Below are 22,093 nucleotides of genomic sequence, written 5' to 3'. Positions count from 1 at the left end.
AGCCATATTTGGTGTTGGTGCCCTCTGGGCTTAATTCAGTTCCACCCTGCTTCCTGCCCATTTGCATTGTATGCGAGTGGAGAGGAGGTATACCCTTCTGCTTAAGAAATACTGTTTTGTTTATGGCTAGCTGCTGATGCCATGTCATCAGTGGTCTAAATTTCCTGATGAGTGATGTGAAGAAAGCCTCTCTGCAAGGAAAGGAGCCAGCTAAGCCAAGAAGAAGGAAGCCTCAGCAAAACAGTTAAACATCTACAGTGTGTCGATAAAACAGCAAAGAGAAATAAAGGAGTGGGATCAACTGCCCCTAAGGACGTAAATAATACAGGATGCTGGAATGATTGATTAAACAAATAAATGAATAGGTGGACAGATGGATTTGAAAGTCATAGACAGACACTGTGTGACATAATGGGGTTTTATGACTGACAAAAAAGACAAGACAAAAAGACAACAGAAGAGGAAGGAGCATGAGACTGGGACCTTGTGGGAGGGGCTAAATGGAAAAGCAGCAGGGGCCTGAAGAGGTGTGTCCCGGTTACCTGATCATGTGATAGCTGAGAGATGCCAGAATGCAGCAGAGAGGAGGGGCATGCGCGTCAGGCAGAGCGGAAAGGAAGAGCAGAGGGACACGAGGAAGAGCAGCAGGAGAACGAGAGAGAATCCAGAGGTCAGTTCAGAAGCCAGAAGCAGCTTGGCGACCCTTGGCTCAGTGCTGCACCCCAGAGGTCAGGAGGAGGGATGGACCCCTGGACCCCGTGACCTCGGGCCCTCATCAGACCACCAAAGCATAAATAGCAAGGTACTGCGGACATCAGTGGAAAATGGGGGACAGTAGTTTTCCCAACACTGCTGTGTGTCATTGCATTGGGACGTTTGTAATAATTGAGTCTCATTGACCGTGAAGCACACAGATACAATAAAAGGGGAGGGGCTTCCACAGTTCAGCCTGTAGGAACAAGGCATTATGGTCACATGGGTCCAGGGCAGATGAATCAGCTGACCACACAGCATCTGGATCTGCTGATACTTTGTACAGAGGAGATATGAAGCATGGCTGTAGCAGAAGATGCCAGCTTGTCTGATACAGATTTCAACACCATTAGTATGACTCATCACAAATCTGCTTTGTGCAGCTCCTCCACAGATGGGGTTCTGGGGGAATGTGGCAGGTGGAGCTCTGGGGAAGGCTCTGTGGTCACTGCGGACATGGCCACTACTGGTGTTTATGTCTTTAGCCCTCTCATCCTCCCAAACAAGACAGACATTATAAGGTGGAATATGTCCAGGAGCCTATATCACGATTTCCACATGGCACAAATTTACTTACTTCAACAAGTTTACCAATCTCCACAGAAAACTTCAGTTTGGATATTTTCATTTCTCACACTTCAAAATGAGGAAAATCTCTCTTCCCTCACCCTTTTACACATCTGTCTTGCTGGAAATTTATGCTCATATTTAAATATTTGAACCCCTGCCAGCTAAAGTATCGTCAGAAAGACTTTTCTTTTTGAAAATTTAAAAGGCTTCAGGTCCATGTTGATTTATCAAACTCTTCAGGTCTATTCCAGCAAAAGCGATTCACATTTAAGGGCCCCGGTGCATGTATTGGCCCAGACTGTCACACAGGTTCGATGTTTTATCCTGCATTGGCTGTGAGAACTGCAAGCAATTGGTTCAACGAAAGGAAAACAGGATCTGCATTTAAGAGGTCAGAACGTATGGCGTGTTACACTTGTGTTGAGAGGGCTTGGCATGGGGACACGGCTGGACACCGGCCAAGGGAGAGATGTACAGGACTGTGTTTCAGTGGGGGTGAGATAGTGATGCTAATGAAGGGCAACAGCAACGTGGGGGGCTTACGCAGCCACAGCGGTAGGACTAAGTCATTCCCCTTCCCACCACACGCAGGCAAAGTTCAGGTACTTAAGATAGGGTATTACTAGGGGGGTAGGAGTGGTTTGATCACAGTGCGCTTAATGCAAGCATTAGTGGATCTAGTTCAGTAATACTGATGTCATATTCCTTGTTCAGACACTATGGTTGTAATCACAGCGTAAACAACATCCCAGAGAGCAAGACAATTTACCATGACACCACCATATTTTACAATCTTTTCACATTATATTGGAAAAAGCTGGAAAAACACCGATAAGTCATAAGATGTGTAGTAACACAGCACTGACCATTTTCTTTTAAATTAATCTGGACACCATTGCACACCTTATACCTTATGAATGTGAACGCGCACTTGGGCACTTGAAAGGACACTAGAGCAGATTTTCGATAGATTTAATATCTATCTAGCAAACATCTATCTATGGACAATAAGCACAAACAGTTCAAAGAAAAGTACTTACTTTTGGAATACAAAAATTCCTACTACTGTAACGATGGAGATGAGATCTGTCGTGATCCATATTAGGCAGTATTCATCTGGGGTCTGAAAGAGCAAAAGGGAGCTGCTGTTACTATGACAACCCCCAGATGGCAGTGTAACTACTTCAATTTAAAATACTACAGTACACAAATAGCTAGTTTACATTTGCATTTATTTAGTTAGCAGATGCTTTTCTCCAAAGCAACTTCCAATGAACACTATGTAGTGTTATCAGCCCACACACCTTCACCAAGATGACCTGCATTGCTAGATACACTACTTACAATAGGTCACTCATCCGTACATCAGTGGAACACACTCTCTTTGTCACTCACATGTTTGTTCCACTTATGAATGAACCTGAACAGAATGTCTTTGGAATGTGGGAGGAAACCAGAACACCTAGAGGAAACCCACACAGACACAGGGAGAACATGCAAACTTCACACAGACTGAGCAGGGATCGAACCCAAGTCCTCTCACATCACCCAGGTGCTGTGAGAGAGCAGCACTACTAGTCTAGCACTAGTCTGACTACTAGTTAAAGTCACACAGTGAAGGAACCCAATTTTACCCATTCACCACAATATACAGTAATCAATTTCACATGAAGCTCACCCAAAATTTAAATTTTAGAACATGGAAGCAAATTCCCACAGTTTAGTGTGGTACACACAACAGTATTATCAAAAATATTCATGACTTTTCATTTATATTTAGACATTTAAATTTAGAAAGTATTCACTGAAGCAAATTTTTAGCAAAACAAATGGTATTACATTTCTTAGGGGATGAAGGACCTGGAGACAGATACACAAAGCTATTGTTTAGAAAAAAAAAACCACAAAGATTAGAGTTAATCATTTGCATTTGCCAAGAAGCTGCAGGAAGAGGAAAAAGCAAGTGAAGGACACAATGAAAGGGGTAGAGGTAAATTCACGCTGAGTCTCTTTCCACTGTATGCTGACAGTGCCAGGGGTGCGGAGCAAGATGAAGGGTCTTACCATGAGCCAGACGGGGTAAGGCACTTTTCTGAGGATGTGAGGGGCGTCGGAGGAGACGGAAGGAACCCCGCTGCACCACAGCACAGAGAAGAGCCACGGCTCATTCACAGAGCGCAAGGTGAGGTTCATGTTGTTTGCAGAGAGCTCCCTGATGGGCACGGACACACACACACACACACACACACACACACACACACCTTCTTAAGTCACATCAACACAAAGCATATTCTTTAATGTTATGCATTTTTCATATTCTCTCCTTCCCCTTTGTACTCCTGTTCTGTTACCAGGGCTATAATAAAGCAAGGCTGTCACTGTGCTTAGGGACTAGAAGCAAACAACATCATTTATAACCAAAGTCAATTTCAAACTTATTCTGATGAAAAATCTGAGATCCACTCTAAACACCTTATTTTTCAGGAATGAGGAACCATCACGGCACCATCATGGAACGTACCGGATGTCCTGAGGGCTGGCCTGGTTATAACGCAGCTGCAGTCTCACAATGCCCCTCTTATGCAGAACTTCTTTGGGCAGCTTCTCCGTGGAAGTCTGCTGGAACCCTGGAGCCACCCGGCGGACCAGCTCACGGTCCCAATCTGGGGACCACATTACCTACAAGAGCGAGCATGGGACAGGGCACAAGGCCTGGTGATGAGTAAGCTGGTCTTGGCTTTGCTGAAGTTACAGATCAGTGCCAGACTGAGAAAGAGGAACTCCTTTCACAGTGAATGTGATGAGAAAACGCAAAGGGGAAGGAAAACTGGCAAAGGGACCAGCAGAAGCACATGCCTGAATGCCCGTGTTGATTTACCCATGAACTGGATCAGGTTTTTCTGATTTGTATCATACAAGCCATGTGGTCTTCTGCTGGGGCTGGAATGCATTCTACTACTGAGAACAAGCAGATCTGCTGCATTGACGGGATCGTTGTTAAACTTTTGTCCAGTGGGGGCCACCTCACCAGCTCTTGTGGGATCCCAGAAAGCAGCACCGTTTCCAGGGTGTCATTTAGCCAGCTCTTGTGCCGGGGGTGTCCAGGTGGGGGACGGCGAAGGTCAAAGGCCACCGAGCGGTTGAAGCGAGCTGCCAACCGTAGCATCTCCTCTAGACTGCACACCGTCTGATTCCCTGTCCGGGACAGCTCTTTTCGGGACAGGGAATGCACTGTCCAGAAGGGGTCATCCTGGACAGGGAGGCATGAGGGGAGATTGCAGGAGGGAAGAAGCAAACAGGAAAGCAGACACCACAGCTACAGTACACACAGAGGGACCAGTTGGCAGGACAATTTCTACTGGAGGCAAAATTTGCAGATTTTAATCTTACATATACATTTAGTTTGCTGACACTTTCCCTCAACGTGACTCAATTATTTACACAGTTGGATTTATATTTATTTTTTTACTGTATCACTTCAGGGGAACATCAGGATTTTAACCTGGGTCCTTCAAGTTCAAGGCAGCAATTCTAACCACCACTCCATCTGCTGTGTGCTCAGATGCTTTTTTTTCCCAGGAGGGAGAAGACATTAGCCAACCTTGAGGAACCACTGTCCCGCGTTGAGGGAACGCAGATCAGTCCAATTGAACAGAGAGGCTTCGTCAAACTGCCGGTCAGGAAAAATTCGGTCAACATTGGTGGTTCTTTGCAGGGTGTGGTCACGCATCAGGAAGGGCACTCCATCCAGGCTGCCGGACAACAGGAGGAGGAGCGGTGGTACAGCTCAGTCCTGTACCCAACACGGCCTTCAAACTTCAACTCGTCCATTTCTGATGCTCTTTCCGTTTCCCCTTAGAGGCTCTCCACTAACTGACCTTTAACCTTTAGCAATGATAGAGTGATAAAATTTCTTGTGTGCCATTCAGAGCACAGAGAGACAACCTGCTCTTTAAATCACTGCATAGCCTGGCTGTGAAAATAACCAAGCAAGCAACTGCACAAGACTTGCAATCACAGGCAATTCAACCCCAAAAATCAGAGGCTTCAGCTGAGAGCATCTCTGAAAGTGTTCCACAGGCCTCAGCCAGGACACATTTGTCATCCCATTTAATTATTCAGCAGAGCTCTGGGTTCGGCACCATGGCTCCACCTGTCATCGATAGTCTAATGTGTTGACATCATTAATCCTGGTAGGAGGAGCTGAGAGAGGGGGAGATGGAATCTCACTGGCAGGTCCCCCCCCCCCCCCACACACACACACACACACACACACACACACACACAAAAAATGAATATTGAAGTGTAACTGGAACCTGTGGTAGGATGAGAAAACTGCTTGGCAGATGTTTCTTGTTTGTGAAACTGGCTATGGACTGTGTAACCACATGTAAACACTTAAGATCCCCACTGTTAAACCCCAAGGGTGAGCTTCTCAGCAAATCATGTGCTGGTTTGTGGTCTTTCAACTGGACTGCCTGCTTTACACTGGTCTGGCTACCTGACAGTGACGTCCGTCTCCAACCCGCTGACCTTCAGCTGTATGGCCTTGTGGAAGGACAGGATGGTGTTTTCTGGGGCGAGCTGAAGGAGGGGTGGACAGAGCCATCATTAGAGCATTTCTACAGGCAGCATTACACCAAATTTATTCACTGTTCTGCATTAAAATGGCAACATTAATTCAAATGAAATGATACTTAGATTAACAGATCAGTGCTTTTGGGCTCTCCAAAAGTGGTTTCCTTTCGCTTACAATTCTACACAGAGAGTGCATGCTTTGCATTTCATTTATGAGGAACGCAGGAAGATATGTTAACTGTCAAAATGATCAGAGAACACAGTCTGTTTGCCTCCCCTCTGGCACACCATTCAGGCCTGTGCATTTCCACTACCTGGTAAGACTGCAGTATCATTACTATATTTACAATAAACACTGTACAGGTGGTCCCCGATTTACGATGGTTCGACTTAAAATTTTTTTGACTTTACAATGGTGAGCTGGCAATAGACATTCAGTAAAACTCATACTTCGAATATTGAATTAAATTTTTTTTTCTCCCGGACAAGCGATATGCAGAGCGATACTCTCTCGCGATGCTGGGCAGCAGCAGTGATCCACATCGCCCAGTCTGTCACGTTGACGTGTGTATTAGGTGTATTAAATGCATTTTCGACTTAGAATTTTTTCGACTTATGATGGGTTTCGTGCAGGGGCGTAGCTACGTGGTGGCCATGGGTGGCCAGTGCCACCCCTAACTGAAGCTTGGCCACCCCTGTTGTACAAAGCACTCTGACCACACTGACAGGTGACTTTTTTCGCCGCTAACTTGTACAACATACATAGTGTTCCGTGTGGCGCTATAGGCTGAAGAGCTGCGAACCGCCTGCACAGCACAAACCTCTCTGTGTAGAAGGGAGGAGTAGGAGCGGGAAAATTCGATTTCGGTACCATTACTCCAACGCAAGTGAGCAACGCAAGGGGTACGGTGTTCAGGAGAGTAAAATCAGTGTTTACCTACATTTCATTTTGGCAAAGTTTGTTAAAGTTGAGGTACTGCGATGTTCCCTCATGAGAAACAAATGTTAGCTTACAATATCGCAACTAATGTTAGCTAAAGTTACTGCAACTGCTAATTAGCTAATTTTTAAAAATAATCATGTTACTGCACATAAACGTTACCACATCATACACTTACAAAAAACAGTGAGACTCATAATGTAAGTAGCTATTCAAATTAATAATAATAAAAGTGTTTCTTGATAGCTGTTTTTGTCTGGACTAGTAGAGAGAGCATGAAAAGGAAAGCAGGGGAAGCTAGGAAGATACTTTTTTTTTTTTTTTTTCTTTTTTACAAAGAGGACTAGTAGCAGTAAAACTGAAAATGACAAAGAAGCAGGGAAATGAATGCTACAGAGAGGAAAGAAGCAGGGGAAGTGAATGCTGCTAAGAGAGACAAGGAGGAAGCCGAGATAGTCAGAGGGAGCTTGTGGAGAAGCTCTACAGACATAACACACATCAGACCAGAACCAGAGATGAGCAAAAACACTCATGCAGTCAGTCGTTGCCCACCAGGTATGTAGATTACATAAGTTGTATCTGCAAACATAAAAAAAATAATTTCCAATACCCAATTTGCATCATTAGCATCTAAAAATACAAATAATGTAGAATAAGGATCGTATCAAATGATATAATGTTTTTACAGACATATTCTAAGTACTGTCACTAATTTGTGTACATTTCTAATAAATTCTGTAGAATTCACAGAATTTCTGTCCATAGAATTTGCTTTTGGTGCAACATGTGACAGTCAGTTGTGATTTTCTTTTTTTGGCCACCCCAATGAAATCACTGGGTCTTACCTGGCCACCCCTGAAAAAAAGTTCTGGCTACACCCCTGGTTTCGTAGAACGTAACCCTGTAAGTCGGTGACCACCTGTATGTAAACTTCTGTCAGATTTGTTGCAGGGAGTTTCTAGTCTTGGCCAATTTATCACTATTGGCTTTTGCTATAATTTTGACTACCAGACAGACAGACACAGCCAGTCAGAAATAAGCTCCCTGCTGAAGACCTGACTGACCAGTATAAAGTGTAATGCTGTAAGTTTACTACATATATTGTATACAGTACCAGTGAAGAGTGTGAATATACCTCGTCCACCTGGGCAATTCATGGATGAGATTAACAATGTGAGAGTGAAAACAAAGCAGCTCACAAGTGTCCTACATCTCTGGGAACTGCCACAGAGGAGCTAGGAACACATGAAAGCTAGTTCCTGATCAAACTTTTTTCAAATGCCTTATGAAAAAAAAAAAAAAAAAGACTACTTTCCAGCAAGTGGAACTCAAACTTTTGACGGGTATAATATATTTATCAATTCTAATATATCACTTGCTTCTTTTTTATTTATAGCAATTATAATTTAATTCATATTACTTTTACTGCTATAAGAGTGCTGCCATAATTCAGCAAATAACTTAAGTTTCTTTATAATTGGTAACAAAAGTCTGTAGAATGCCCTGAATACTATGCTCTGTTCCTATGCTATTTTCAGACTTGGACAGTGAAATCCATCAATATTTAAGCAAAGCTCCAAGCAACAGAAAGAACAGAAATTAGCTGCTCTGAGGGACCCTGACATTACAGTATTTTCTCTCTTTGCAACAGCTTGTGTTCCTTTGTACGGTGGGGATTGGGCCTGCAGACTCACCATTGGTGCTCCCCGATGGCCAATTATGGCTGGTCGTGGCTTCAGACTGCTCCGGTCCATGATGCACGGGGATGTGATGGTGAGGGGCACCAGGTAGAGAGCCAGCAGTGCCCCCACGTACAGCAACAGGAGGACTACCTGTAGCCCTGTGCACCAGAGGGGGAGGGTGGTCAAATCAGGTGGGTCGACAGGCATGTATAGCAACAGTATCAGGGGAGTAGGAAGGTCTAGTTTATGGGTTCACAACCCTGGATCTTTCACATAATCAGGGTTTTTCAATGAGTTTATAACTGAAATGCCAGCTGAGTAGCAAAGTGCCCAGTTAACTACTTAACAACAACAATAAGAATCTGTCCACAAAAGATGGTTGGAAGGTATACTTCTACGAGTGTAAAACAAGGGAATTCACTTTGAACAAAAGTATCTTCAACAACTGAATGCAAGCAGGGAATATCAGGGAATTTAAATTATGCAAGTAAACATGTTAAGTGATGCTGCACTTTTTGTACCTGTCTGCATATAGTAAACCACAGCAGTATAAATATGTTCCCCCTTTATTTATTGCAAAACTACATTTCCATCATCTAGTCTCAAAACATGACTACGAAGATCATGAGCAGGTTTCCTCTGACTGTAAAGCTGCCCGAGAAAAAGAGTCAAAGCTCTCAAGGTCGGCACCAAGGTGAGGCCAGAATGCATCATGCGCCAACTCCAGTTACAGGTGCAAGACGCAAGAGTGTTCACCTCTGTTCTCTGGAATCTCATTGCCATTCAACCCAGAGCCCTCCCGTTTTCCACCCCAACAATGAGCGACTAGTGAATGGACAAAGGTGATGAGCAAACAAAGCAACTGTGGTTAAAAACTGCATCTAGCTGTTCTCTAGCGTCAATTAAGTTCTTTAATGAAAAGATACTAAAGATAGCATTAAGCATCAAGTGTACAGTTTTGTATCTTGCCAGCTAGCACACACATCAAAATCGAGGGAGTGGTACAACTTAAAGCCTTCTAGATATGGAGGACATCTTCCATCTTTCCATGCTTATGTTAAGTGGTCTGAGGGACTTATGCAGCACTAGACAGGTAACAAATCTAATCCATAAAATCCTAAACTGGAGACTGCAAGATGATCTCATGTGACAGGTAAACTGCTGTCCTTGTCAACAAAGTTTGCTTATGGCTCATGTGTCATTGTTCTATTGCCCCAGTGGAGCAACAGTGGCAGACTTACTTGTCTTTTCCACACGAGCGACCTGTCCAGCAACTATCCACGCCAGAGCTGTGAAGGCAGCCACAGCACCAATATGTAAGAATGGACCTGTGGCCTAGGATCAAACAGAGAAATCTATCACATGGTCATTCACAGAAAATTTGTATCACTGACATCACCCTTCACATAGACCCCATGTGTGTAAGAAACAATCTGTTGTGTCACCAGGGTTATCAGCGCACTTTCCATGTGCTGTCCATTTGTCCAAAATTCTCCAGCTGTGAAAATGCAGTAATAAAGGGGCTGTAAAAACTTACTTGAGGATTCATGTTGGTTTGCACTGACCTGGAGAGAGATCAGGATGATGTCCCACTCCTCTGCCCACATCTGATTGACAGAAATCACCCCAGTGATGGTTGTGAGTAGTGCTGCAGTCACACCAATCTGCAGACAAACCCACAAACATCTAACAATGCAGTACATGGAGGCAAGGTCCACACCAGAATATTTCCCAGTCAGGACATCTCCATTTCACCTCCCATCATCCCTTATTCTTGTTTGCCTTGGTGGCAGGGGGCAGACTGTAACAGCTGGCAATCTCATACACTGTCCGCATTCAACATCCCTCAAATGTCCTCTGACCCTTCATTTCCATAGTTAGCCATAGTGCACCTGTACATCCTCGCCAACCACACATTAACTCAGCTGAGTTTTAGCCAAGTTACCTTGTGCAGCCAGTGCAGGTTTAGCTGCTGTCCCACTGCCACATGACAAAGAGCCAGAACCTGGAATGTGAAAAATGGACAGTAAAGAACTTTTGTGACGAAACCGAAACCCTTAGTTACTTGCAACTGCATCAGCTCAATACTGGAGCTGCTATAATATATTGAAAATAAAACAAGTTAACACGGCAAGATGTGCTTCCTCGAGGCCATCAGGGGAAAAACAAGCTGCTGAGGAACTTGGGAAACACAGGTTTTCCAGCTGTTTTGGAAACAGCACTGGTGTCAGACATGGTTGAGGGTCTGTAGCAACTCGTCCAGGATGTTTGATGATGACTCACCATAAGCAATGTAATGTAGGTGAAGCCTGCGGCTGTTGTAGCGAGGATCGGAACGGTCCTGTCACTCCACTCCCCAGACTGGTTATACAAAGACCTTGAGAGGCAGAAAGAGAAAACATAAACACCAATGCTTCTGTGGTTAAAGGTAACGCGACAATACAGCATAAATAGAGAGTCCTTGGAGAAACATCATTCAGACAGCTATTTAACTGAACCCATAATAGTCACTAATGAAGTGCTCTGGATACGGAGCAGTGGTTTGGAAACAGGACTCTCCAGTGGCCCCACACTACTGCCAGATTTCATTATTCTGCGTGACTTAAAAACACTTGGTATCTGCCAAGATAATGAACTATGTCAATTTACTGAGTATGGAATAATTGCAGAGGCATTTAACAGTGATAATTCCAATAACAAATTGAGCCAGCGACAGAAGGTCATGAAGGTGTCAGATGAAAGCACAAAGCCATGAAGAACACCTACACCCTCCCATTAGACTTTGTCTTTAATGTTCATCTTGTTTATTGCATTGGTGTCCTTATCAGTTTTTTTCACTGGCTTTTGTAAACCACTTAAAATCAAACAACATTTTGATCACTGATTCATGAGGAGATGGAAGAAGTGGGAACCAAGAAGGAAGGAAAAACCAGCAAAATTACTTTGAAGAGAGAACAAGAGTGTGTGTGAGGGTGAGAAGGAATGAAGAATGCAATAATGTTATCTAGCAGTCGCTTTGGTTGTGCTGTTGACGGAGCAAAAACCTATGAGCACTGCTGCTGGACATCGCTCAGCCTTGCTGTGCCCTAGAATAAACAGCATCCAATCTAAATACATACATCAATAAACTATCGGTGTCTTCTCTAAACTCATGCTTTCCTGTCACCAAAACTCTTGGCATTTAACATCATTCCATTACCCCATGCCCAGCACACCACTGTGTGGCAGAGTACTTACCAGTTGAACTCATTGTAATCGTTGCGTGCCTCCCACCAGAAATAAAACCAGACCAGGAGCAGAGAGAAGGTTCCGGAAAGGATGAGGAACCACAGGATCTCCCACTGAAAGAAATGTAGACACAGAAACCACTCACATTAGCAGCCTGCTAGGGCAACGGGGTAAAATGGCAGAGCAGAAATGGGGTTGTTGAAGCTAAATTAAGGGGGGTTTATAAGAGACATGAGTCTGTGAAAATACACTGTTTATTTGGAGGTTTCTCTGTCAAATCCTTGGCAAGCTGTCAACATTTGTAAATTAAAAAAAATGGGCCAAATGTCTGGCTTGCACATTGCAAGGCCAGCTGGAGTAATCTGTCCCAGAGTCAGTAAAGACTAATCTGGAGGCGGGGGGAGGGGAAAGACAACACATTGAAGCTTACAGTGAGAAACACAGAAAGACTGGACAGCTGTATGTTTACAGCAGCAAGAACGGATGGCGTTAAAGACATGAACTTCTAGCCTGATTTACCCTTTAGCAAGGTACTGAGTAAAAAATAATGAGTACATAAAACTGTTAAAAAGAACTGAGCTGTATAAATGTGCAAAAGTGTAAGTCACTTTCGATAAAAGCTTCAGCAAAAGTAAGGTAATAATGAAACACTGACATAGCTGTATGCGATAGAGCTCCTCTTCTCCAGGCAAGGCACCTGGTCCAAATGGGCAGTGCCAGTAGACTTAATCCTGGTAATTGCAGCCGACAAGTGTGCTTAAGCGCCCCTAGGCTCCATGCTCTCACTTGCTCTCTTAATGGGAGACCCTATCAAAGGCATTTATGTTCACACCACTCCATGATCCAAGAATGCTGACTGCATCTGTCCGCACCAAGACGCAACTGGACCCCAGGGTTGCAGACTATAAGAAGTGTATAGCCAGTTCAATCCTTAATCAGTTTGTGTGGAGCTTGCACGTTCTCCGAGTCTGCGTGGGTTTCCACCAGGCACTCTGTTTTCTCTCTCAGTCCAATGATGTGTATGTGACACTGTCTCAACACAGCCTGAGTGAATTTCCCCAAGAGGATTAATACGGTATTATTATTATTGGCTTTCTTTGTGACTTTGGAGCTCATGCGAAAGGAAAACAGCTCCGAACATGTTCTGAACACCACCCTCATCTGATGGTTCGATCCTTACTCAGCCTTGGCAGAGCTCTTCCTGTATCTACACTGGTTTCCTCCAGATACTATTTCCTCCCAAAGTCCAAATACATGCATATATGTGTGTTGCTGTCTACAATAGGATGGCACCCCCTCCAGGTATCACACCCAAATGATTTAGAGACCACTGCAGGCCTGCTGCACTGAACAAGCAAACAACATTAATAAATGGATGAATTGCAGCAATTAAACTGTTTTAACACTTAAATTGCTCCAAACAGCTGCTTATGTCAAAGTAAGCATACAGTTAGTTATATATGAAGAATTAGGAATCAGGTACTTTCATACTTGGAGAAGTATGTTGCATGGTGAGGACCTGCAGGAAATTTGTAGTCCAGAAAACACTGCGCGCAGAAGTTCCCTGAAGGTTCAGCCTGAATTAATTAGATTAATAATGTCCCTGCATTATGCATCACAATAATAAAGGCTGACTAGCAGTGTGCTCTAGGAGCTTTCTCAGCCCCGGTTCTGAGACTCATTCTCTACAGCAGTCGTGCTTCCTTTTCATTAAATTACATAAATTTCAAGGGGCGGCCATGAATTTTGATTTAACTGCTGCATGTACACATGAGCACTACCTATACCTAGACACTGTATGTGTTTTTTTTTTTTTTTTTTTTTTTTTTAAACAAGCCATATGTCAAAAAAACTCAATCATTTCAAAATTTTCTATTTAAATTTTAGAAAATAAGTATTTTCTAACTAAATTTCCCTTAGAAGGTAGAAAGAAAAGAGAAAAGATAAAAATGAAGTTCTTCTAACATGAAAGGCAGATAACAGGTCATGGAGTACACTGACGTGGACTGTGGTTTGTCTAGATGTCACCAAGCTAACCACTAAGAAAGGAGAGAAGATTGCTGTCCTCTTTCAGGGAAAAGAATGATTTTTTTTCTTTTAAACCAAATGCCACTAAATTCATGTGCTTAGTGAAAGGAAGACTAGAAGCACAGGTGCCATATATTAAACTAAGCTTCACTGACCATTTATGGGCTATAAATAGAAGGATAAAAAGGATGAGGGTGTAAGTCTCTTAAGGAGTGCTACAAAGATTTGCTGGAAGCTGCCAAAACAAAGGGGAGATGTTGCGTTTGTAAACATACGAGGCCCACAAAAATAAGAATTACTGATGTGTTTGTGCTCTTTGTGCATTGCACCATTGGGCAAATTCCTGGGGATGAAGAATTTGGATGGTTTTACTTTTGACCCTGTAAAGGCTAGCAGCTCTTCCACAGGGTCCTGACTTCAGAGGATTTAGGTCTGCAAGTCTGCAATTGAGGGATTTAATGAAGAACACAAGTATTTTTATTTACTGAACAGATGGACAATGTATGGTCTTGTGGTTGTTGTACTAGTGTCCCCTTTCCAGAAAGGCTCTGTATGGGATAACGCATCCTCTCAGCACCTGAGCTTGCTGTTGGAACACTCGCACCCTGGACAGCTGTTATCTATTCTTTCCCATTCAGGCAGATTACCATCATTCACAAAACCAGTCCTAGTACCGACTTTCAGACCTGCTGGTGTGACTACAGCTACTCAGTGCTCCCAGTCACCATGGCAGTTGAACACAATGGCAGCTTTCATAGAGTGCTTCATGGCGACGGCTGCGATAAGTGGCGACATCGGAGCCATATACCCAACCATACACCAGGGTGGGCTGTGTTTCAACAAAATACCGTTTCATAGCGATGTGGGTTGGTTTGCCTTCACTTCAACAGTATGAGACACGAGCTAGCTTCCGCAGTATTGGAGTCACACAATGCACCTCTGCATCAAGATTAATTAATAAGTGTTTGACAAAGTGTTTCCAAAAGAAAAAAAAAAAAAAAAAAGAAACTGCATTACATCACACTAAATGGGTCACATGAGATTTATGGTACCATATTCATTTCTAAATCTGAAGCAAATCACCCAATAAAATTTTCAACATCTGTACACTACTAAAATATGTCTGTCTTTTTTTTTTTTTTTTTTTTTAAGGCAAACACACTTGGATAAATGTTTTAATAACTGATGCCTGCTATGAGAGGATGACTGCTAATTATTCTGCATTTTCTAGCCAGCTTCATGCAATAGCCTGAAATATAGCCAACAATGAGACACCCGTTTTCACTAAACTCAGCAGTTCTTCGCGGTCGAATCCCTGGCCAACACTCTCTCTGACAGGCCTGTTTTTGTAAAACATTGCAAACCTTTGTGTTCAAATTACTCCGCAAAGACACAACTGAGAGGTGCTAGACTGGTCATGCTGATGGATGACCAAAACCTCATTGTTAGAACTTATGCCAAACCGGTTTGCTTCCTTTGTTTATCAATCTGTATACATTCTCAGCATAGCCCAACAACCAGTGACTGCAGTACTGCAGGTCAATACAGTATTCCTGTGGACTGGAAAGGCCGATATGAACTGTTCCTGCTGAAGATCATCAGCAGACACAAGCCACTACGGACATCACGAAAAGTCACAGTGCATCATAAAATGCTGGAGTGTTATACCATCATACACAGGACCACAGGTTTGCCGCCCGCTCCCTCAGGAGACCCGTTTCTTTTTCAGAGTCCTTTTCTTCCTTAGTTTCTACTCCAGTTTAGCATCTACTCCACACCTCCCACCTCATCACCAGTATCAGCAGAGCTCTCAAGGCTGTCTTTCAAACATTCATGGACCGGACCGTCACCCAACCCTCTGCTTGTCAGATACCCTCATCTGACACAGCCTCATGTGGGAGCATTTGCATTCATGTGCACCCAGCCAAGCATGACAAACCAAGATGTACCGACACCACTAGGTGGATGACTCAAATCTTTAATATTTACAGTGGTCTTTCTATTCATACAACAATAATTAATAGTAAACTAAACCCTAGAAAAAAATCCATCAAAACAGCCCGCAAAATTCTGACACTGCATATTAAATATTAAGCATGTGGGCTCAGTTAAACTGAACGTTTTCTGGCTCCGGCTACAAACCATTCACAGGATTAATGCTGTGCTTGAATCCAAGAAGTTAATTACTGGATTGTTTTTCCACTAACAAGTTTTTTTTTTTTTTTTTTTTTATATCTATTCCTTTTTGTTACACCATTCAAATTACATTCAGCACAACAGACCTCGGTGCATTATTTCTAATGGTTATTTGTACAAACAAGTAAAACATACTTAAACTCGAACATGCAAAAATCTGCAAGTGCCTTGAGCAAATATTTACACCCAGCAATATAACATCCAAAAGATTATTCATTCTTCAACATGCCCTGGGTGGCCCTGAGTGTCTGTGAGCTGTTCCAGGTTCAGTCTAATGGTAGCTGACATGCTAAGTGCGTCCAGCGCAGACAAAACATGAGAGGAACCACTATATTAAATATACTTTGAACTTGCATGAAATTTTGAGAAAATAGGAAAGGTGTGTCATGAGCAGATATGACAGCGGAATTATTTATCAGCATACAAACTGTCAGAGGATGAAGGGTATCCAGGGAGAAGAGATGTGACAGGAGCAGGGGTTGCTGGGGAGATGTCAGAGAAGAGATGCACCTGCGCCCCTCGGGGTACTCCTGTTCTGTAACCTTCCCCTTTCGGGTTAAACCAGCACCTGGCTGTACTGTCACTTCAAGACATCTTAAACACCGTCACAACACTTGGTGAGAATCCCCTGTCTGTCTGCGCAGTAGACCAAGATCAGCGCAGAAGATGAGATAACGGTACTTCTCATCAACAGTGTCAAAGCTGCTAGTGTCAACCATTGTGACAGTAAGAGAACAATAGCAACACTTGCCCCATTTCTTTACTTGCCATGCATTATTTTAAAAACTATCCCAGACTGATAGTCATATATTTTGAGTTTAAGGTATTTGTACAGCCCATGTGGAGATTTAACATACAGTTCAGAGCATGAGGCTACACACTTGTCAGTAGCTGACTAGAATAAACAAAGATTCCAGGAAATTTGCACAGTCTCAGGAAAAAAATTCAGACAACTGAAACATTTGGCACAGAACAAAAACACAGTTGTACACAGCCAGGCTTAAAATGCATGCATGTAGGTAAATACAAAAAGGAAATGGGGGTAACCAGGTATTTACTACATGGGTACTGAAAATAATAATTACAGTAATTCCCTGGAGATTTACAACTGTTTCCACACCATGGTCTATCAGTGTTTATGTTTTTGAACAGCAGCTGAGAAGTGTTGACTTTAATAACAGGCCTGTACGCGATAATTTTGTTCAAATTGCATGCAATTACTCTGTGCAAACACCTGACCATAGCAGTAACATGCATTTGCATCATACCATCAGGCTGCTTGTGAGGTACTGAATTTAAATGAACATATTTACCACTTTAGAAATATATGCCAGAGTGCTGATTCAGAGTAGCTGTTATACAACTGAGCAAAAGGTTTCCGACATAAATCCCTCTGAAACTAATACTGCCTCTGTGAGCCAGGTACTAAACCTGGAACTAGATCAGCAAATATACAGTTTTATAAGTACCATCATCAACCCCTTCCACCCCTCCTGGGGCATAGGCTGCCAATTTAAGTAAACACAATTCCAAATTACATAATTTTCTTCACTTGAAAAACATGTGGTAAACACACATGACCAAAACCACAGTGTAAAACAGAGATACATACAAGATTATACACTTACATTATAAATGTGAATGTAAGATTAGGAATTTTACATGCGCTCTCATTGTTCACAATCCGTTGGCAACAACCGTATATCTGGAGCAGGGGGGCAGTAAGACAGAGCCTTACCCGGCAACACAGTGCACAAGGCCAAGGGGGAAGGGGTTGCAACCAGGATGAGATGCCAGTCCGTCACAAGGCACCTCAAGCACAGCTCGAACCCCAGACCAGCCAAACCTGCTGTATCCCATTATTCAAAAAGGGTAAATTAGATGGTTAAATGTGGTTATTGACATTAACTATTCAGGATCAAACTGTTGTGTGTGATAAGTAGCCCTTCAACATCCAAAAAATTCTAGAATGTCAAAAATAAATGGAAAAACAAGGCCTTTTGTGTGAGATCATGAGATTTTGCTTGTTTGATTTTTCTCAAATCTGCTTCTAAAGACAAACTTTAATGCTCTGAGGGCTTTTTTGAAACCACTTTTTCCTCTGGTAATTTTGCAAAGAATAACAAACTATACATCAATATTTAACAAACTGCATTGTTCTGTGGACAATATCATCCATCCTCACTTCATTCCTTGACCGAGGCAGTTGGCTGTTTAAACCATTCAGAAACTGCAAGGTCCTCGCTTGTCCAAGTGAAAGTGAAATTTTCCCTGGATGCATTGCAAAGTAGAGGCTTAAGCACTGAGAACTGGGACACATTGCTTAATGTCTCTGTATAGAGGCCTAAATAACTGTAAAACAGAACCAAGAAGGGGTAAAATTGTAACTAGTAAAGCTAGTGGCAGCTTTCCAAATCTGGAAAAACTAATGACAATGTCTCAAATATATTTCAGGATATAATATTTCAATGTTCTCATTGCACTAATTAGCCTGCTGGGGTTCTCTTTAATTTAGGCCAGCCTACATGGCGGATTAAATAGCTGAAGAAAGATAGGCCAAATCAAAGCTTTTCAACTGGCGTTCAGGTTCACTTGGCTTTGATTGTAATCGCACTGAACATGGGTGTTGGGAGCCCATTTGGCCCATGCCTTTGGACTGTATTACGTCAGATGATCGGAAAAACATTCAATTATTACTGAGGCAGGATCCGTTTTCTGTGTAGGCATGCATTTAGTGGCTCGCACCGTTGCGAGAGCGAGGCGCATCCACCGGGCTCATAGAGAGGCAGCCATGCAGATCAGCTCATCTCGACAGCATGAGAGAAGACGGCACACCTCTTCCAAAATGCATTTTGCCATGTAAGTTTTACATTAAGAAGAGTACCAGAGCAACTAATCTTCAGACTTACAGAGAAATGGAGAACTGGTAATCATTGGATTCACTTAAGGCCAAAAGCCTCCTCTGAAGCATACAAGTTCCATAGTTCTCTGCAGAAAGTTGTTTGACATTAGTTCTCATTCAAGAGCTGTGGGTTTTGCATACAGCAGATTAAGAGATGAGACCATAATGAATGCGGGATTCTGCAAAGCATTCACCAATGGCTATTCACATTTTCCAAAGAATTGCTCCTATGTTCCTGATAAGATTAACAAGCCTTTCCAAAGGCTTTATACCACACAGAAACACACCCTTAGGTGGACTGTTGGGATTGTACTATAGAGTGTGGACAAATGTTTCCACACATTTTACAAACTAAATATGGGGGACAGCAGGTAGTGTGGTGGATAAAAGTTCAAATCCCATGTCCGGCTATGGTACGTACCCTTGAACAAGGCACTTACCCTTGAAAAATTACACCAGGAAAATTACACAACTGTATAAATGGGTAAATAATTGTAAGTAGCATAGCACTGTAAAATGCTTTGGAAAAAGCATCAGCTAAATTAATAAATGTTAAATTATTGTCTGCTGTATAAAGATAGGATGATACCAGGTCCTTCCTGTCTTTTTGACACTTGTAGGTGTTATGAATACTGGGAAAAAGTGTTAACATCTATCTATAGCTACTATTCACTCTTGCTTTTCTGTATTCTTTTCCAAGAACAATTCAAGACACACAGCTTCCTATTAAATGTTTGGGTCACTTTTACCTGATGGGCTGCTTTAATATTTCTTGTTTTGATGAATGTGGCACTTCATGCACCATGAAGGTGTGACCATCAGTGTTACACAGCAGCTGCACACTTCCACCCACATCTGGTGTCAGGGTGATGGCGGGGATGATGGGGGGTGCTCACAGTGATTCTCCAAATAATGTGGGAATAAAGGATCTATGCACTTACAGTGTAATTTGGTCACCCATACTTTCACTGCGGTGACTGTAAAAAAAATAAATAAAACATTTTACTAAAAAATAAAATCAGGGATATATATTTTTTCCCCATAATGTTGGTTCCTTGTTCTCCATTGCTCATGAAGACAGATTTTATCTAGTTCAGTTCTTCATCAAAACATTGCCCTTCCTAGGTAGAGCCACAACATTATGCGTTTTCTTATCTCTGGAATTCAAACAGGCTGAAACACACCAAATGTCCAAGAGGTAAGTGAAGATTCAGGTTCTTATCTGGCACAATGGCCTGCATAACAGGCAGTGCAGTTGGAGAAGGGCAGATGACCAGAAATTCCTCCCAACAGGTCATGAGGCACAACAAAACCCAGGAACGCAGGCCACAGTGGAGCTAAAAATGCTGACACTTCGAAATCCTGCCAGCTAAAGACTTCCAACAACAGGAACCAAGCTGCTATATCCGATTACCGCCGAGAGATAGGGGGGAGGAAAAAAAAAAAAAAAAAAAAAAAAAAAAAAAAAGAGAAATCCACATAATGTTATCCACAATAAACTGTGTACCACAATGCATGAATACTGTATCGATACGTTCTGGATTTCATTACTATACATTTAGGATGTTCAGGCCTTTACTGACACTGAAGTTATGAAGATAGTACTTAATTACAACTTGATAATACAATTTCATTAAACAGTATGAAAAATGAAAAAACCTTACTAAAATTCACTAAAATTTTCATATTCTGTATTGTTCTAAAAACAGGAATTTGGCACTTTTTTGTTTACATAAAATTAGTGTGACCAATACACTAATAAAAAAAAAAAAAGTGTCTGAAGAAAAAAGCGCAAGAATCAATATCTGCCCTTACATCCCACACTCTGAGTATTGATACCAATATTTGGAAGAAACCAATGTCTGACATATAAAAACTGGCTTTCATAAACTGATTCTCTCAGTTTCACTGAGTTATTACCATCATGGTATGGCATTTATAAAAGCACATTATATTTGCGTAACACATTCATTATTTACATTTCGTACTTCCCTATAACCTGTCCTTTAACCAGCATAATGTTAGTATCCATAGATGGGATATAATTGTGTTTCACAGACCAAGGTGTCCTGACGTTACAGAGATCAAGGTTACGGTGTTGGGAGGTCCACTAGGGAAATGAGAATCAGGAAAAGCCAGCCAGTCCTCAATACCCACGCGAAGATGCACCTTGGCCACACAGCAGAGGACGGAACTAATTAGTCCCTCTTTAATTAATCCGCCGACATAAGCAGCTGCAGTGCTACATAATCCTGCAGCGAGCTGGCCAGGAGAAACCAGAGCTAGTCATTGGTTTTCTCAGGCTTAACCTCCTCTTGTCCTCCATGTTTTATTACATGTAGCATTAGAATAATGTGGATTTAACAAGGTCCTCCAGATCCGCTTTACTGCCAGAAGTGTCAGAAGGTAGTACTGATCATCACAAAACAAACCAAAGAGGGTAACACCTTTAACTACCCACAAACATGTTGAGAAAGGTTAGAGTAAATTTCTGTGATATTTGCAGGCATTATTTACCCTGTGGTATCCTTACAAGCGAACACATATTTAAAATTTTATGTTTCAAAGATCAGCTGAAAACATGTTTTAGAAAGAAAGACAACATTCAATTAATGAAAAATTGGATTTTGTCATTTTCATTTTGAAATATAAATGGTCAAAATATCTGTGTTAACTGGACAAAGCCCATTGAGAATAATTCATTGCAGACCTGGGGAAGATGGGTTTTTATTCATCTTAATAACCAATGCCATGCTTATTAATGCAATTTTTCCAATCACATTCTCAACAAAGGAGAAGGACATCCACAAATAAAAGAATTTAAATGAAAAAAAAAAAAAAAAAAAAAAAAAAAAAAAAAAGGTAAAAATAAGTACCAGAAGGTGCTATTCCCTGAGAACTGAAAGCAGAAGCCTATTTAAAATTCACTCCTTGGTAGATATTAATTCCTCTCCTTTATTGTCTCCATCACCAAGTTTCTGGATTCTCAGTGCAGTATAATGTTTTCCAGCTGAAAAAAAGCATCTGAACTTTAAAAAAAAAAAAAAAAAAAAAAAAAAAAAAAAAAAAAAAAAGTACATGAGAACTATTAAAATGCTGACCGCATAACTTTGTTGACACTAAACGCCACCTCTCTTCAACTCACATGCAAAAAATCTGAAGTATTTCCTTTTTCGTACAAGTGCAGAGTTCTGAGCAATGAGGATGTGAAGAAAC

General features: G+C 42.0%; 1 protein-coding gene across 3 annotated transcripts in view; it reads right to left on the bottom strand.

Moving 5' to 3' along the window:
* The window catches only part of gdpd5b (glycerophosphodiester phosphodiesterase domain containing 5b), a 44,655-nt gene that overhangs the window by 3,875 nt on the left and 18,687 nt on the right, over positions 1–22,093 (bottom strand). For 2 of the 3 annotated variants that reach the window (XR_001965999.2, XM_018748902.2), the window contains exons 3-14: positions 11,761–11,864; positions 10,807–10,900; positions 10,469–10,528; positions 10,089–10,187; positions 9,765–9,858; positions 8,536–8,681; positions 5,825–5,907; positions 4,925–5,075; positions 4,352–4,573; positions 3,845–4,002; positions 3,388–3,535; positions 2,364–2,446 (exon numbers count right to left, since the gene is read on the bottom strand). Coding sequence is in view for 2 of the 3 variants with exons in the window: in XM_018748902.2 (XP_018604418.1) it covers positions 2,364–2,446; positions 3,388–3,535; positions 3,845–4,002; positions 4,352–4,573; positions 4,925–5,075; positions 5,825–5,907; positions 8,536–8,681; positions 9,765–9,858; positions 10,089–10,187; positions 10,469–10,528; positions 10,807–10,900; positions 11,761–11,864 (1,442 nt within the window). In the remaining variant the exon portion in view is untranslated. Of the gene's footprint in view, positions 1–542; positions 558–2,363; positions 2,447–3,387; positions 3,536–3,844; positions 4,003–4,351; positions 4,574–4,924; positions 5,076–5,824; positions 5,908–8,535; positions 8,682–9,764; positions 9,859–10,088; positions 10,188–10,468; positions 10,529–10,806; positions 10,901–11,760; positions 11,865–22,093 lie in introns of all 3 variants that reach the window. The other variant, XM_018748901.2, reaches the window with a different exon arrangement.

This window comes from Scleropages formosus, chromosome 10, assembly GCF_900964775.1.
Source record: "Scleropages formosus chromosome 10, fSclFor1.1, whole genome shotgun sequence".
Classification (NCBI taxonomy): Eukaryota; Metazoa; Chordata; class Actinopteri; order Osteoglossiformes; family Osteoglossidae; genus Scleropages; species Scleropages formosus.
Note: the sequence above shows the minus strand (reverse complement) of the source record. Positions and strands in the feature narration are given on the sequence as shown.